Source organism: Protopterus annectens, chromosome 13.part0 (genome assembly GCF_019279795.1).
Source record: "Protopterus annectens isolate FY-2018-M chromosome 13.part0, PAN1.0, whole genome shotgun sequence".
Taxonomy (NCBI): domain Eukaryota; kingdom Metazoa; phylum Chordata; order Ceratodontiformes; family Protopteridae; genus Protopterus; species Protopterus annectens.
In genome coordinates this window covers 738400257-738416156 of record NC_056747.1, presented here as the reverse complement: position 1 = coordinate 738416156, position 15900 = coordinate 738400257, and the positions used below count along the sequence as shown (strand labels likewise).

At 41.5% G+C, this 15900-nt stretch overlaps 1 protein-coding gene across 2 annotated transcripts in view; it reads right to left on the bottom strand.

Moving 5' to 3' along the window:
* Window positions 1–15900, bottom strand: part of ERAL1 (Era like 12S mitochondrial rRNA chaperone 1) — a 609521-nt gene that overhangs the window by 308298 nt on the left and 285323 nt on the right. For both annotated transcript variants that reach the window (XM_044054425.1, XM_044054426.1), the window contains exon 5: window positions 12815–12861. In XM_044054425.1, the coding sequence (XP_043910360.1) occupies window positions 12815–12861 (47 nt within the window). The remainder of the gene's footprint in view (window positions 1–12814; window positions 12862–15900) is intronic.

Genomic DNA, 15900 nt, shown 5'->3' with positions numbered 1-15900 from the left:
TATATTTTTTGATTGCCAAATGAACTAAGGTTGATATATTTCCAGCCATGTAGTATATTGTCTTGGATAAAATCACAGACTTAATAATCTACTTAATAATCTGGTTAAATAAGAGGTACCACATCATTATAAATTTTATTTAAAGTACTTAAGGGTTATATATTATTATGACAGCTACTAAGTAGGGCAGGACCAGCTCGAATGTCACACTGATGGGGGAAGGGATGTGAATTTAACATGTGTACCAATAACACTTTGTTTTACAGCACAATAAACCACTCCCATGCCTGATAAAAAGTATATATATATTTAGAAAGCTTGTGAGGAAATTATTACTCTATTTTTGTTTTTCTTTGATCGCTTGTCTGTGCACTTAATAAAGGATTTTCGACTGGAAACAGACTGCCTGCCTTACTTGGACTACTTTCGAATACTTAGTAATGCTGTACAATTATATATTTTCTATTGTTTTTTGTTTTGTTTTGATTTAAGATGAGTTTAAGTTCGCTACTTCTACTACTATTGTCTGATCTGGATTAATATACAGTGATTAACTAGAATTATATGGACTGAACATCTTCCACACAGACGTTTCTTACACCGTTTTGTTCATTGATTAACAAAGCTTACAAATCTATAATGTCTTGAGTCTCCTGCATGGAACTTTGACAATTGCAATCAGTGGTAAGAAAGTGAATGTAAAAGACGGTCATGAGTAGGAAGGAAGGATACAGAGGGTCAGGATTTAGTAGAGGCAGGCAAATTTGTAACTATGTATGAGTTTTGTTAGAACTCTGGAGGGTACAGCTTCTAAGTCTAAGATGACGGCAAGGGTCAATAATTACATTTAGGCATCTGCACAAGTTGGTGGGTGAAACAGTGCTACCCCCATAGATTAAAAAGATTAACTGAAGGATTGCCAGCCAGTCTTTATGACAGACAAATCATGCTTTTGAGCACCCCACAATCACAGAGTAGGAGGCTACCAACAAAAACATTATTAAGCCGGGTCTGTAGAGCAAATCTGACAAGAGTTACTATTTTGGCCATTGAATAAAACGAGGTTGCTGGCATGCAGTATGGTTTCAAGGTTAGGAAGGTTAATTGATGAAAACACAAATGAACAGGCCAAAGATGGAGCACTGGTGGATGCTTCATTTTAGGGTAGTAGTGTGGACCAAGTTTCGCTGTAGCGACCCCTAACCGGGAAAAGCCAAAAGACACAAACAAACAAGTGTTACAGTAACAGAAAATGTAAAAGAGAGCGAGTGGTTAAGTAGTTGTTGAATCAGCTGAGGGGACTTATGAAAGAAGTTTGTCAGAGTACAGTGAGTGGTAGGGACTGGTTGGACAGATAAAAGGTATATTTAAAGTCAATGAACACAGCACCAGTTGAGTAGTCCTCTATTTATACTGAAAATCATAATGCTGGTTGCCATAAACAGTTTGTGTTAACCACAGGCTTGAAACCATGCTTGGAATGAAGGATGAAGAAAAGGCTTATATACTCATGAGTTGTTCATACACTAGTTTTTCTGTGACTTTTACTAAGGAAGGAAGGAAGAATGGCTACTGGTGTAAAGTATGCATAGCAAGGCTGCAAAGGGAAAGGTATTATTAGGACAGTTTTACAATCATCTCAGATTTTGAAGTGAGGCTGAAAAATTAAGGTTAATGGAATGAAAATATGGAGGGAGGCCCTGTTTTTTTAAATTTAGGGAGAAGGGTACTAGTGCCATGGTAACACTTGCTAAGCTCAGCACTGAGAAGCATACAGAAGAAAATGTGACAGAAGGATCTGAGGTAAAAGATTTGGGAGAGATCAAGAGTGCTGTTACTGTTAGCTGCTGCAAGGAAAAATGAGCTGAGGACAGACTGGCTAAGGGAATGGCATCGATAGTGGGAGGAAGGGGATTTAGGTAAAAAAAAGTCAGCAACTGTGTTTGCAGTATTAGAGGTAGAGAGAGGTAGGTTTATTGGAACACTGTAAGCCAATCAGAGATTTCAAAATCATTCCAAAAGAGCCAGGGTTGATGAGAAAGTGCATTGTACTTGGTTTTAAGGAAACTGGGTTCACTTGTTTAATTGCACTGCAAGTTTCATGCTTAAAGCAGTAGAGGTACATATGATATACAAAAGCATTGATGACTTTCCAAAGATGGCCAAGTTTGTTACAGCCTTATATGCAATTTCTGAAAACAGGCTGCAGTGGAAGTATCTTGTGACTGGAATATGGGTACTCTGTATTGGTAAAAAGACAAATTAAGAGGCTTACGTCATCAGTGGAGTCAAAAGTAGAGAAATATGAATAATGCTAAGGTGAAGTGTAAGAAGACTTTCTTTAGACTGGGGGAATGAAAAGCAAAGCATGAAGGCTGAGGAATTTCAGGTTGCTTGAATGATCAATGCGAGGGCACAGGGCATTTTTTACTGAGAGATTCAGAGAGGATTCTGAGAGAAAGTACAGTTGCGAAGATGACTTGCCATAACTGTAGATTTCAAATAAATCAAAGATGCAGTACAGAGTTTTGTGACATCCTGCTACGCAGTCACCTGTGGCTGGCCCAAGTACCAGAATCTTTCACCACTGCCCAGCCAAAGTATGTCTTTGGCTGTCTGACTTCAGGATGTCATGGGTATAAGTACATCTGCTAGTGCTATCTTCAAGTCTTTCTTGACCAAGTTCCTAGGAGTCTGATGGTCCTCAGGCGTAGCACTTCCTGCCAAACTTGCCCTACTGACAGCAAGAACCCTGGGCTAAAGGAGTAGGAGTGGGAGTGGGGAATGAGTGGAACCCACCCAAACCCTAGGGTAAAGGAAAAGACGAGAGAGGGGAAGGAGGTGGGAAAGGGTAATGCAACGTTGATCTACTCTAACATCTACAATTATAAGTCATATACAAAACTGTATTATGTTCATCATAGTCAATGCTGCAGTAATGAGTCTTGGGAAGATTCTCAAAGCTTCTCATTGGGGAGCTTGGAAAGAGTTTTGGTCCAGGGACAGCAGGCTCTGCAGGATAGCAGAGGCAAACCCTGCTCTAGCCCTAGAAATTGCCTTAAATCGGTAGTGTTTGGTGTATGTGTGTACAGAGGAACAGGTTTCTGCTTCTAATATGGCCTGAGTGGGAGCTCCTTTCATAAATGCTTCAATTGTGACTCAGTACTACAACAGTGACTATGGTGAACATCTGTAATGACAAAGGATGTTAGTAAGAAGAATGTTTAACAGGAAATTACTGCCAGTGTTGGGGTATAGGTGAGTGGGATCACTAACAATTTGATAGTGGTTATGATAGGCTTGACATTAAATTTTAAGCAGTGATGGCATTGGCTATGGCCATTGAGATTTTCATTTGCCAGGGATCATAAAGTTATACATGGAACAAGACAAAAAAAATCAGAAGGGAAAGCAAAGCAGTGACAGAGGACATGGTGGCTGATAAACAGAAGCAATGCATAATTTAGTAAAGGACCCTAAGGTTAGTAGTATAATGATTCATTCTGATCCAAGTAGAAGGGAGGAGGAACATTCAACAAGTCAGACCTACTGGGATTTTTCTGAAAGACTCAGTGCACTGGGGCCTACAACACAGCCCAGGTAATCTTTTCTATAGGAGTAGCAGAGACTGGCAATGAGGGGTGAAAGGATGTTAGACATTAGCCACATTTTTGTGATGACAGGTATAAAAAATCTTGAACATGCAGCTGAGCTTCAGGAAGGTAAAGCTTGTTCTTAATACTGTGAGCATCAGTGTGTGAAATGCAGAGGTTTTTAGTAAGAGGCAGGGTACAGAAGAAAGGCAAGTGTAAACAGGACAACATATTGGTCAAGTTCAGGGTTGTCAGAAAGTAGGAGAAGAAAAACATTCAAAGTGAAGTGAAGACAGCTTGTGAGGGCAGGGCAGAACTTTTATGGAATAGGTGGGGGAGTGAAATGAGGAAGGTTTTGGTAGAAAGGTTATAAACACAGCAGCTTTACTAACAGTGGAGTGAGTGCTGACTATGGTGCAATATCAAGAACAGATTCCATGTGGGAAAAGAGGGATACTAAGAAGATACAGTTTTATAAGCCCTTACCATAACACTAGATGTCCTACTTTTCACTGTTGCAGTATTCTTTATTTCTAGAATATTCTGCCAAGGATAGCCAAATGTCCAAATAGCATACCAAAGTCTTTGCATCGTCTAGGTACTATACATTAGACATGTGTCCTATGGGTAAGGCATAAGGTACATATGGGACATATTAGCACCTAATCCTTAGAACTGAAATGCCCCAGAAGAACTAGAGCAACCCCAGAGAAAAGTAGTAACACACACATCCAGGAAGGGAAGATGATTTTTTTTTTTTTTTAACAAAACAGAAGGGAAACAAAGTAACATGGGGTAGGAGGGATGGACAGAATACTGCAAAAGTGAGAAGTAACCTACTGTTATGGTAAGATCTTACACAACTGTACTATGTCCTTCCTTACCACTGCTGCAGTATTCTTCACTCCTGGGACAGTACAAAGGCTAATGTAAAGTATGGGAGGAGGAAGCCAGAGAACAGCCCTCCAAAAACTATGAAGGATGGCCCTGGCAAAACGTGCCCTGCCCCTACAAATAATATCAAACTTGTAATGTTTGGTGAAAGTGTGAACAGAAGACCAAATTGCTGCTTCAAGCATCAAAAGTGGCCACTGCCCTGGTGGAAATAAGCATGAACCAAACAGGAAATCTGCTCGTCATTAAAAGAATAGCACAAAGAAATGGTCTTAGAAATCCAGAAGGAGATGGTTTGCTTAGATACTGCAAAATCCAATTTCCTGGCATGAAAGGATACAAAAAGCTGATCAGATGATCTGATACGTTTTGTCTTGCTCAAATAATATCTGAGCTGTCTATGTAAATCCAAGGTGTAAAGAACCCTTTCACTATGAGTTTTTGGAGAGGAGGAAAAAAGAAGAAAGATGAATCACAGAGGCTGCCCCATCTCTGGAACAGACTTCCCATACATGTCAAACAAAGTAACTCGTCGACCCTCTTCAAGCACAACCTACCTTGATGAATGGATGGGAAACCAAAAATATGTCCCAGGGGTTTCACCTTTGTCCCTCATTGATGGGGCGACAGGTACTGACTGAGGGTTCTTTTTTGGGGATAAACTCTTGGCTAGGCTTGTAAGGGCCCCAGGACCATTATCCTAGTAACCTCCTACGATCCTTTGAATGGATTGATTCAACGACAAATCATTACCCACCTTAAGCATAAAAGGATTGGTACAAAGACACCCTGTCCCTGCAAAAAAAAAAAGAAAGATGAAATCACCATGAGTGCCTGAAGTTCAGAGACCCTCTCAGCAGAATTAAGAGTCACCAACAACACAGTCTTACAAGTGCAATATTGTAGAGAAGAAGAAACCATAGGCTCAAAACAGGACTGGGTCAAATTCCCAAGAACAAAATTAAGGTTGCAATGTGTCGGAATAGGCCAGCTATGGACGACGCCCTTTAAAAATTACTTCAAAACTAGATGCCAAAGATGGACTCAAGAGGCAGACAAGCAGAAATGGCCAATTAATTTATTTATTTAACATTTGTTTACTGGCATAGTCTGACTTGAAGTGAAGCCAGTTTTCAGCGGAGGGCCAGGGAGAAACATTCCAGACGCATGTCTTTGTAACTTGGGAGGAAAACGGAGCACCTGGAAGAAACCCACATGAATGCAGAGAGGACATGCAGACTCCGCACAGAAGGCTCCTCAGCTGAGGATCGAACTGGAGAGCTTCTTGCTGTGAGGCAACAATGCAACCGCTGCACCACTGCACAGTCAAATTAATAAATTTTAACAGACATATATGTTACACCAGAATTGAGCAACTCATAAAAATAAGAAAGGACCACAGGAACCTCCACAGAATAAGGGTCCAGGTCATGCTCGAGACACTAAAGAGAAAATCTCTTCCGTTTAGTCACATATGATTTTCTAGCAGTAGGTTTTCTGGCCTCTAGGAAAACCCAAGCACATGCTCAGAAAATTGGTACCTAAAAGGAATCAAAACACTATCACTCTAAAGTGTCAATTGAAAAATGTGTGGATGAATGAGAGAGCCCTTGTCTTGTTTGAGAAGATTCATCTTGCGAGGTAATTAGTGATGACTGTTCTGAACAGATGAAGCAGAAGAGGGAACTAATGCAGTCTGGGCCAAAAGGGAGTCACCAGCAAGATTTTTGGGTGTGCCCACATGGTCTTCTGCAGGAAGTTTGGTAGTAGAGGAAGAGGGAATAGGCATACAGAAACCACCCCTTTCCAAGAAAAAGACACTTTTCAAGGCCAAAGGACCTGGCATTCTGGAAAAGAACTGGGGAAGTTGACTGTTCAGAGGGGAAGCAAAAAGATCTACCCAAGGAGTACCCTACCGGTGTGCAATGTCCAGAAACACCTTCCTGTTAAACATCCATCTGCGAGATCTGTCCTGGACATGTTCAGAGTCTGCCACCAGTCTGTGCTTTGAGGGAATGTAGACCGCCTGAAGAATGAAGTGATGGCTGACTGCAAAATCCCAGGCCTGAAGAGCTAACCTGCAAGCAAGGTAAGATGATATGCCTGCTTGCCTGTTGATGTACCACATGACTGTGACATTTTGTTTGGAGAAGGACTGGAAGAGGAGAAAGAGAAACGAAACAAGTCAAAGACAGGACCTTGGGAGGCAAGCAAACATTGGAATGGTCTGAATCCTGCAATGCAGAAACACTTGGTCCTGAGAGGAAATAAACACAGACTTTGAGACTGCGTGTGAACCCTTACTATGGCGTCCTTTTTACCCCTGGCCAGTAATCAAGGAGCCTCAATCCTCACCACTGACACTGGTGAGAGACTGTCACTAAAAACAGGAATGGAATTACACAGTATTTTCAGATACAGTTCTCTGCATCAAGCACAGTTTCTCCCAAGAGCACACAGGGAACACACTCCAGACCTGGGACTGAACTCTCTCTCTCTCTCCAGATCCCAAACAAGATTCACTTTGGAACACTGTGTCCCAGTTGCAAGTAACTGACACACCCACACCTGGGTATCTGATTTACACACACACACACACACACACACACACACACACACACACACACACACACACACACACACACGAACACAAACACACACACTCCACTCCTGAGAAAGGCTGGCACAGATTTACTAGCTGTGTCTCCTATGCCCAGACCATAAGGTAACCACTCTGCCACCAGACAACCACTCTAAGGCTCTTACAAGGGTTTCCAATTATACTGAAATAAAATGAATACTAATATAAATGGTACAGTACAACCAAAGCAGCAACGCTTTTCGGAGTGGCCATGGTGTCACTAAAATAAGCACAAGTACTTTAATATGTTAAACTTATTCTCCAAAAGACCAATCACAATGAAAGGTATACAATATTTAATAATAAATAATAAAATAGAAAACATGAGAATACTAAATATCCAAGTACAATAAATACTAGAGTTTCATCACAGGAGAAATAAAAACAACACAGTTGGACAGATGCAAAACAGATGCAGAAAAACAATACTTAACTAATCTCACTGTATTTCCTGACTATCTAAGGAAAAACTGTTCCCCAGCTAACTTAATTAATACAGCAAAGTGAGATTGCATGCTGAGTTGCTTATTTCCACAAGGCAATGTGATGCGCTTCTAACAGACTGAACTAAACTAACTCAATTGAACTGACTGCGATAACTGTCATAGATCTTTATATCAGGTCCCAAAGGAAACCAAACAAAAACTGCTGTAAGAGTTCCATCCTCTCAGTACTGGTTATGGAATGACATCACATTTGATCACATGACTCTGGTACAATACACACTCAGAGCTTTGCAAAGATCTGCTGAAATACCTGAAAGCTATAGAACAATTTCAAAAACTTCTACTCTTCCCTTCCAGAATTCTTTGTTTAGACATAACCTTTAATCAGTTATAACACTGTTGGAATTATTCGTTTAAAAATAAGCATTTAATCAATCAGTTATAACAACACTGTTGATACATTTTTTAAACACAAACATCTGTACAAATCAGTGTGGCAGTGAAATGACAAAACCATTCACAAAACTCCAGCCAGCCACACTGGCATATGATACACATGCACTGCCCTAATTCTCCCTGGCAATACTTCACATCATCACACCTACATTGAGCAGAAGCAGCTTAATGAAGTGCAAATCTTAAAGCAGGAGCTGCTGAGAGGGGGCATAAATCCAGGTCGTTCAAATAAGGGAATATCTGTATTCCCTGAAATATGCAGAAGGCTATCACGGGGCCAGACCTTAATTAAAAGACCCTTGGAGCTGTAAAAAGACCAAAAGGCAAAGCAGAGAACTGATAATGAGAAGAAGAATCAGAGAAATATAAACATTTCCTGAAGCTAGGGTGAATAGGAATGTGGAATTAAGTGTTCTTCAAATCCAGGGATACCAGAAAAGCTTGAGGAAGCAACAGAGGGAGAAGTGTCTGAAGAGACAGCGTTCTGAAAGAAGGAACCTTGAGAAAGGTGTCACGAAAAGAAAGGTCTAGAATTGGCCTCAATGACCTCTCATTCCAGGGAACTAAAAACATCCTGGAATAAAATCGTGTTCCCTGCGGAGACAGGACAGGTTCGATCACCAGATCCTGCAGAACCAAAGGAAAATGTGGGAGCTGACAAGCAGATGGCTGAGGAAGGCCTGAGAATGGAAGAATGGACTTCCAGGCCATAAAATAATCATGTTTGACAATGAAAAGAACTCAAGCATCTGTGGTTATCTGTTGCCAAACAGGAAAAGTACGAGTCAACCTGAGGGACAGAGGAATCTGTCTGAGGGGTAGAAGGGGCTGAATGTCAAACAGAAGCAGATCTGTCAGGGAAAGGCAGCTTTTGACTTTTAGCACCCTGAGAAGACTTGTCTGGAAAAAGTCTCCTAGAAGCCTCTTGCCCCTAGAAGGCTGTTTAGGATGTCTACAAACAAAAGAAGGCTTAGAAGGATAATTTCTCAAAAACTTAGGAAGAAAAATCCTATATAACTTTACCCTTACCTTGAAGGATCTTAAATAATTTAGCCACAGCAGTGCCAAATAGATTCCTGTTATCTAAGAGAGAATCCAATAATTTAGCCATGATGTCTTCAGACAAAGCCTGAAGGTGTGACCAAGAATACCTCCTCCTAATAGATACAGATGCAGCTGCCCTACAGGAAGCATCAGAAGCATCACAGCTAAGTTTAATAGAATAAGTCACCTGAGAAGCAAAGCTCAAAAAGGAAATGGCAGCAGTCTTGCCTTTTGAGTCTCATAATCAGCCAAAATGTACCCAAGTTAGGACAGAAGATGCAGAACATACTTAGTCATACGGGTCTGGTAATTAACAGCCCTGTAGGTTAAGGTAACAGATGTATATGCTGTTTTACCATACCTGTCCATGGCACAGCTGTCCTTATTAGACGGCAAAAGCTTAGAAGACGTCAGCAACTTGGATGGTTTATCAGAAGTAACACCCAGATCAGAGGAAGGGCTTTTATATAAAAACTGTTGAGCTTCAGGAACTTTATAGAACCTGTCCAGTTCTTTAGAAGCAGGGGAATGAGGAACTGCAGTGAAAGTATCTAGAAGGGCAGGGAGCACTGGAGGGACTGCAGAAGGCTGAGCATAATTTGCAAGAGTTCATTGTATCATTTTTGAATATCAGAAACACTGGAACAGTTCTACTTAAAAAGTGTTCCATTATATAAACCACCATATCCCCAAAAGACAATTCCTCTATAGGGCAGTCAAGAGAAACAGAATCCTCTTCCTCAGACCTAAGGGCAAGTGCAAAATGGATCTGAGAGGATTAAGTCAACGACTCCACACCAGGGTCCAACTTATCAGAGGAATCAGAATCCTTAGGGCATTTGGAAAGACTGAAAGACCAAGCAGCAGAAATAGACAATCCTTGGGGGGGGGGGGAGGATAAAATGCCATAAGGGCATTGAAAAGCCCCAGAGTAAAATCTTGCCATCCTCTGCGGAAATACTTTGTCACAGATACCACATGTTTCTTTTTTAAAGGAACATCAACTTTAACAAATCTATGATGTTCCAACCCCTGCCTAGATTCAGGAAGGGTACCAAGCACCTTTTCCCTAACAAGTACTTGGGGAATCCTCCTAAGCCTCTTTGAAACAATTAGCTGTGGTTCCCCTTCACTTTAGCACCAGACTTTGCCACAGCCTCAGTGGATGTGCGGGTAAGCAGTTCCATGTCAGCCTCCAGCTGTGTTATGGCAGCAGTAGCTGATGCCAGCACAGGACGGTCCTCAGGTACTTCATCCAACTTGATGGAAACATCTGGTTGACGCTGGAGAGCAGCAGGAAAGGTTTGCTCCTTTTTGGCTTTCTTTTTAAGCTGCAGCTGAACTTCAGGGTGGGCAGATTCAGCCATGGTACCCAGAGTCAAAAGCTATACTTGCTGGTTCTCCAAAGTAAATGTAAAGAGAAAACAGAGGACTATGGAGTGTCTTAGAGACAAATGGCTGACAAACCTCACACTGTGTATGGCCACGGTTAGCATCCAAACAAAAAAGGCACAGTTTGTCTATTTTTATGGGGAATGTTCCTCCCACACCTAAATTTTCCTTTCCTGGATGACATTTAAACTTAAGGTAATAGGTAAAAAAAAAAAGAAAGAACCCAATGGGACACTTATCTGTAGAAGGCATGGTAGTGAAAAACTCTGAACAGTTTGCAAACTTAATTCAAATGTAGCATTTGGACTTGTGACAAAGAAGTTCTGAGGATTAGGCGCTTGTATGGCGCATATGTACCTTGCACACAGGACATACGGCACCCACAGATGTAAATGTATGCTAGCCAGACATTTGGCTATCCTCAGCAAGATACCCCAGGAGTAAATAACAGTGATAAAGAAAAACATCAAATAAAGTCAAGCTAAGATTCAAGAGGGCGGCATGCACTGAAACTACAATCAGAAAATAAATCCAAACGCACCAAATTCACTGAAGCTGTTTCAAGGCCATTCAGACTCTACCCCCAACATTTTGTAATACTGCTAAAGCCAAGTTTTCCTTACCACCACAGTCAATGCAGGGTAAACAGTGTTTAGTGAGGTAATGAAACATCAGCCTTGTTGTGCTCAGTGAAGCAATGCAAGGCCAGTCGTCCCCTCTACCAAAAATAGGTGCTCAGTGAATATGTGCAAGCCCAAGTAGACTTCTGTTTGGTAACGTGGGCAAACCCCTCATCAAGTCAATGGTTCAATGATCCAATAGGTTTATAGGTGAATACTAGGCTAAGTGCCCTGAATGGCCATTTTAAGCCAAGCCAATAGCCTGAGATCAGGATCAAACCCTGTACCTTGTTTCTATAAGGTGAAGGCCTTAACCATTATGTCAACCCCCCACGACTCTCTGCATTATGCCGAGTTCACTCTCACTTCTATATGATGCTCTGTTGTCTCAGAAGCTGTCCTGCCTCCATCACCTGTGCAAATCCCAGACAGAGTGCACTTCTACAAAGGACCAAAAAGCATGCTTACTCTTTGGTGGTTTCACCTACAAAACATGAAAAGCCTCAGCTCCATAATACACTTGATTCTATCACAGCATTAACTGGGTATTGTGCCAAATCTACTCAGAGTATTTTAAGATCTCTTTGAGGTACCCATCTGCACACAGAAAAACAAATAGTCTCTCCTACATACAGCACTTCATGTGAATCACTTCACACTCGATTTATGGGGTTTCATCTCCATTACACAAAACTCTCTCAACAGTCATGTATGCTGGACTACTCAACAACATGAACTCACTATTTTAACATGGATGACAATCTGTGGTTTCATGCCCACAACTCATACCACACTTTCACCAGGTCATCATTTTCATATCAATGAGCATCACACAATAGGGCATGATTTTGTAACGAAATCCATTTGTGCAATACAGCCCTATTTTCAGGGAAAATCTCTAGCTACCCAATTCCTTCTAACACCTTTTGGTCACATATCTCACAAATCTAAACTAGACAGCTTAGAAGCTCACATCTGTAAACATTTTATTTATTTTGCTTTATTAAACAGACAGAAGAGCTGACCAAGTATGACCATTTTCAGATGGGGTCCAACTTGGGAATAAACATGTAAGCATAGATCTGAGAGTACAGTGATCTCAAAGCAAGCAAGCAAAAAAAAAAATACAACAATATAGAAATGTACCTCAGTTTACAGACTGTCTTCATATCATACCCAAGATGTTCAACAGTCTCTTCACACTATAGGCTATCTCAAAATCAAAACCTATACAACATGTGTCAGTTACTTGACTGCAGTGTGGAACACTACCTCACCCCAGAATCCCAAGAACAAATCCAATATTTACTGGATCACTAACTACTTAAACTGGCTTTGGCATCTGATGCTGACCTATATATAAAGTAGCATGGCAGCATCAGAATACTAACCCATGCTATTATCACACTCAGTTATTTCTTAGCTCAGTTATTTACAAACAAGTAGTTACCTAAGGAATAATAATAATAAATAAAAAAAAAAAAAAAAAAAAAAAAAAAAAAAACACAAAGTTCTCTGGAACTTCACATAAACAACCAAGTACCCAAAAGGTGAAGAGTCTAAACGTCCTTTCATCGCTGTGAAACTTCAATTATGAACAATTACAGACTCTCACAAAGCCACATAGTACTTAAGAGTCACATCACTAAACATCCTAAACTCTAAACTAAATCACTGAAGTCCCACATCAAAAATTCATGCAATTAAACTGGCTAAGTAGTAGTTTACCTTTTTCCTTTAGACGGGCTAGTGAGTCCAGGTGTATCTAGCAGAATCTGTGCATAATAAACAAAATAAAAAGTTAAAACTCATCAGAAGTTAGCTACAAACATAAGAAATGGATCTAGTTAGTCATACATGCCCCGAGGTAGTGGGTTCATAACAACTGCCCAGAGGACAAGATATGTGGTATCATGTATGACCTGCTCTACACAAATTTACATTAGAAAATACATCAAAGCATAGAGATTATTACTGTTTGAATTTCTCTTCCCAAATTATCCTTTTTCTATACATCACAATGTAGTATACAGACTCCCGGGAGTAACCACCTCCAGGAAGAAAAGACAGCCAAAGCTGAAGCCCACAGCACAACCTGAAATACATTGTCAGATGACAGCAGTTCACAAGTTAAAAAAATAGGAACTATTTGCACATTGTGACAGTTGTCACAAAATAGACATAAATGTTAAAATAACATGTAAGCAGTCTTCAGATGAAGCGACTTTAGTAGCTACTTATACCATCACTTCTGAAGTACAACTACTAGTTTGTGCTTGAACATGTATTTTCTGAATGAAATGCCTTTGACCAAATGCTGTAAGTACAGCACACACAAGTGCTCCAATCACAGCTATTTCTGCAGACCATCTGAGCATATTCATGGCCATGTTTTTGAGACTACTTGGTTGCTGAAACCACTGGCAGCTCACTCTTCTGGGACACATGCACAAATCAGCAAAAGGTACAGTTGTGTACACTTACATAAATGTAGATGTTAGAGTTTATTCACTGTTGCAGTCATTACATTTGGGTCATCTGTCTGCAGGTAGCCCTCAGCCAGCCTGAATATCAAAGTCATGGATTTCTGCGTTGGATGCTGTCTCTTCTTCCATGACGTCAGGGGTATAAAACATGTAGCAGACGCCATTACATCAGTTTTTATTGCCCCAGATGTCAGGTGCCCCCATAACGGAAAGCAATTATATGTTAGGTTACACCTCCAACAAAAAGCAAATACACCAGAAAGCTTAAATACACCAAACAAGAAGGAGGGTAGAGCCAAGAGAAGTCAGGGGGTTGGAGGGAGGGTAACCAGTACTGCAACAGTGAATACACTCGAACATCTACATTTATAGTAAGTGTACACAACATCTACATTTATGGTAAGTGTACACAACTGTACTATGTTCTTCATGTTTCACTGTTGCAGTCATTACATTTGGGTTGACTCCCAAAGCTAAGGAAGGGAGGAGGAATTCAGAGAGCATTAGGACCAGCTATTAAGCCCTACAAGACTGCAGTGGCAAAACCAGCTCTGGATTTAGAAAAAATAGGCATGTGGTAATTCTTGGTGAAGTTATGTACAGATCTCCAGGTAGCAGCTTCTAGGATGTCCCTGATAGGGACTCCTCTGAGGAAGGCTGTAGAGGTAGATGCAGCCCTGGTGGAATGTGATCTTATCCCCTGTGGGGTAGTTTTTCCATGGTGCTTACAGCAGAAATGAATGCAATGGGCTATACATTTAGAAATGGTTTGCTTTGAAATGACCTTCCCCCTCTGCCCCTGCAGCAAAGCCAACTAGCAGCTGTTCAGATTTTCTGAGAGGCTTGGTCCTGTCCAAATAAAATCTAAGTTGTCTGTGCACGTCCAAAGAGTGCAGTATTCATTCACCTTTGTTTTGTGGATTCGGGAAAAAAAGTAGGCAGATGAATGGACTGATTTAGGGCCACACTAGACACCACCTTGGACATAAAGGAAGGATTGGTCCTGAGGGAAACCCTGTCTGCATGGAAGATAATGAAGGGCTCCACTGCCATGAGGGCCTGCAATTCAGACACTCTTCTTGCTGAAGTGATGGCTAGATGGAAGGTGGTTTTCCAAGAAAGGAATTTCAACTCTGCAGTTACAGATGGTTCAAATGTAGGGAAAGTGAGCTTTTTCAATACAAAGTTAAGGTCCCAGGCTGGAGTAGGGGCTCGCCTGGGGGGGTCTTAAATTTTTGGCCCCTCTGAGGAACTGCTTTAGCAGGGGGTGAGAGAAGAAGGGTGGTTCAGTATTATACTGTGCTGAAATGGCAGAGGCATGAATTTTAATTGACGAGAAGGATAGGCCCTTTTGGAGCATTCCTGTTAAATACTGAAGAATATAAGGTAAGCTGGGCACTGTTGTGCCCATCCCCTGAGCTTGGCTCCAGGAACAGTATCTTTTCCACATTTCAGCATAAGATTTTCTAGTGCTAGGCCTCCTTGCTTCCAGAATAACATCAAGCATCTGCTTACTGAGGGATGCTATTGGGGAGCTCAAGGGATTAGCCAGGCTGCAAGGTTCAGGGTTTGAAGCTGAGGGTGCAGAATCTGGCCCGCCTGCTGGGACAGCAGGGAAGGTGTCTGAGGTAGGTGCCATGGCTCCAGCAGTATCATACTGTGCAAGAGGGGGGTAAACACCAATGCTGGCGTGGCCAGTCTGGTGCAATCAGTATTATCATTGGTTTGTCCTGTTTGATCTTTAACAGACCCTTTGAGAGGAGAGGCACGGGGGGAAAGGCATAATCCGAGAGGCTTTCCCAGGTAAAGGACAGAGCATCCACTTTCCGAGCTTGACTGTGGGGAGTCCTTGTACAGAATTTGTCCAAGTGGTAGTTCTGGGGGGAGGCAAACAGGTCTATTTCTAGAGTCCCCCATTTGTTCCTCAAGAGGTTGAATATTTTTGGTTCCAGTTTCCATTCATGTAGGTACATGGGATTTCTGCTTAGGTCGTCTGCCAGTGAATTTAGCTTGCCTGGCAGGAATTGAGCTTGTAGGGGCACTTGGTAGCTCAAGGCTGTGCTCCACAGAGCCATGGTTAGTCTGCAAAGAGGGTACGAGTGGGTTCCCCCCTGCTTGTCTATGTACCACATAACTGTGGTGTTGTCTGTCTTTTCCAATAGTTGTCCTGGAAGAATACGGTCTTTGAAGGCTGTCAGAGCATTCTGTACAGCTAACATTTATTTTTGGTTGATATGCAGGTGCATCTACAGGGTTCCATTTGCCCTGAATGCACTGCCCTGCCAAGTGAGCCCCCCATGCATAGTCTGATGCAGCTGTTGTTAGGGT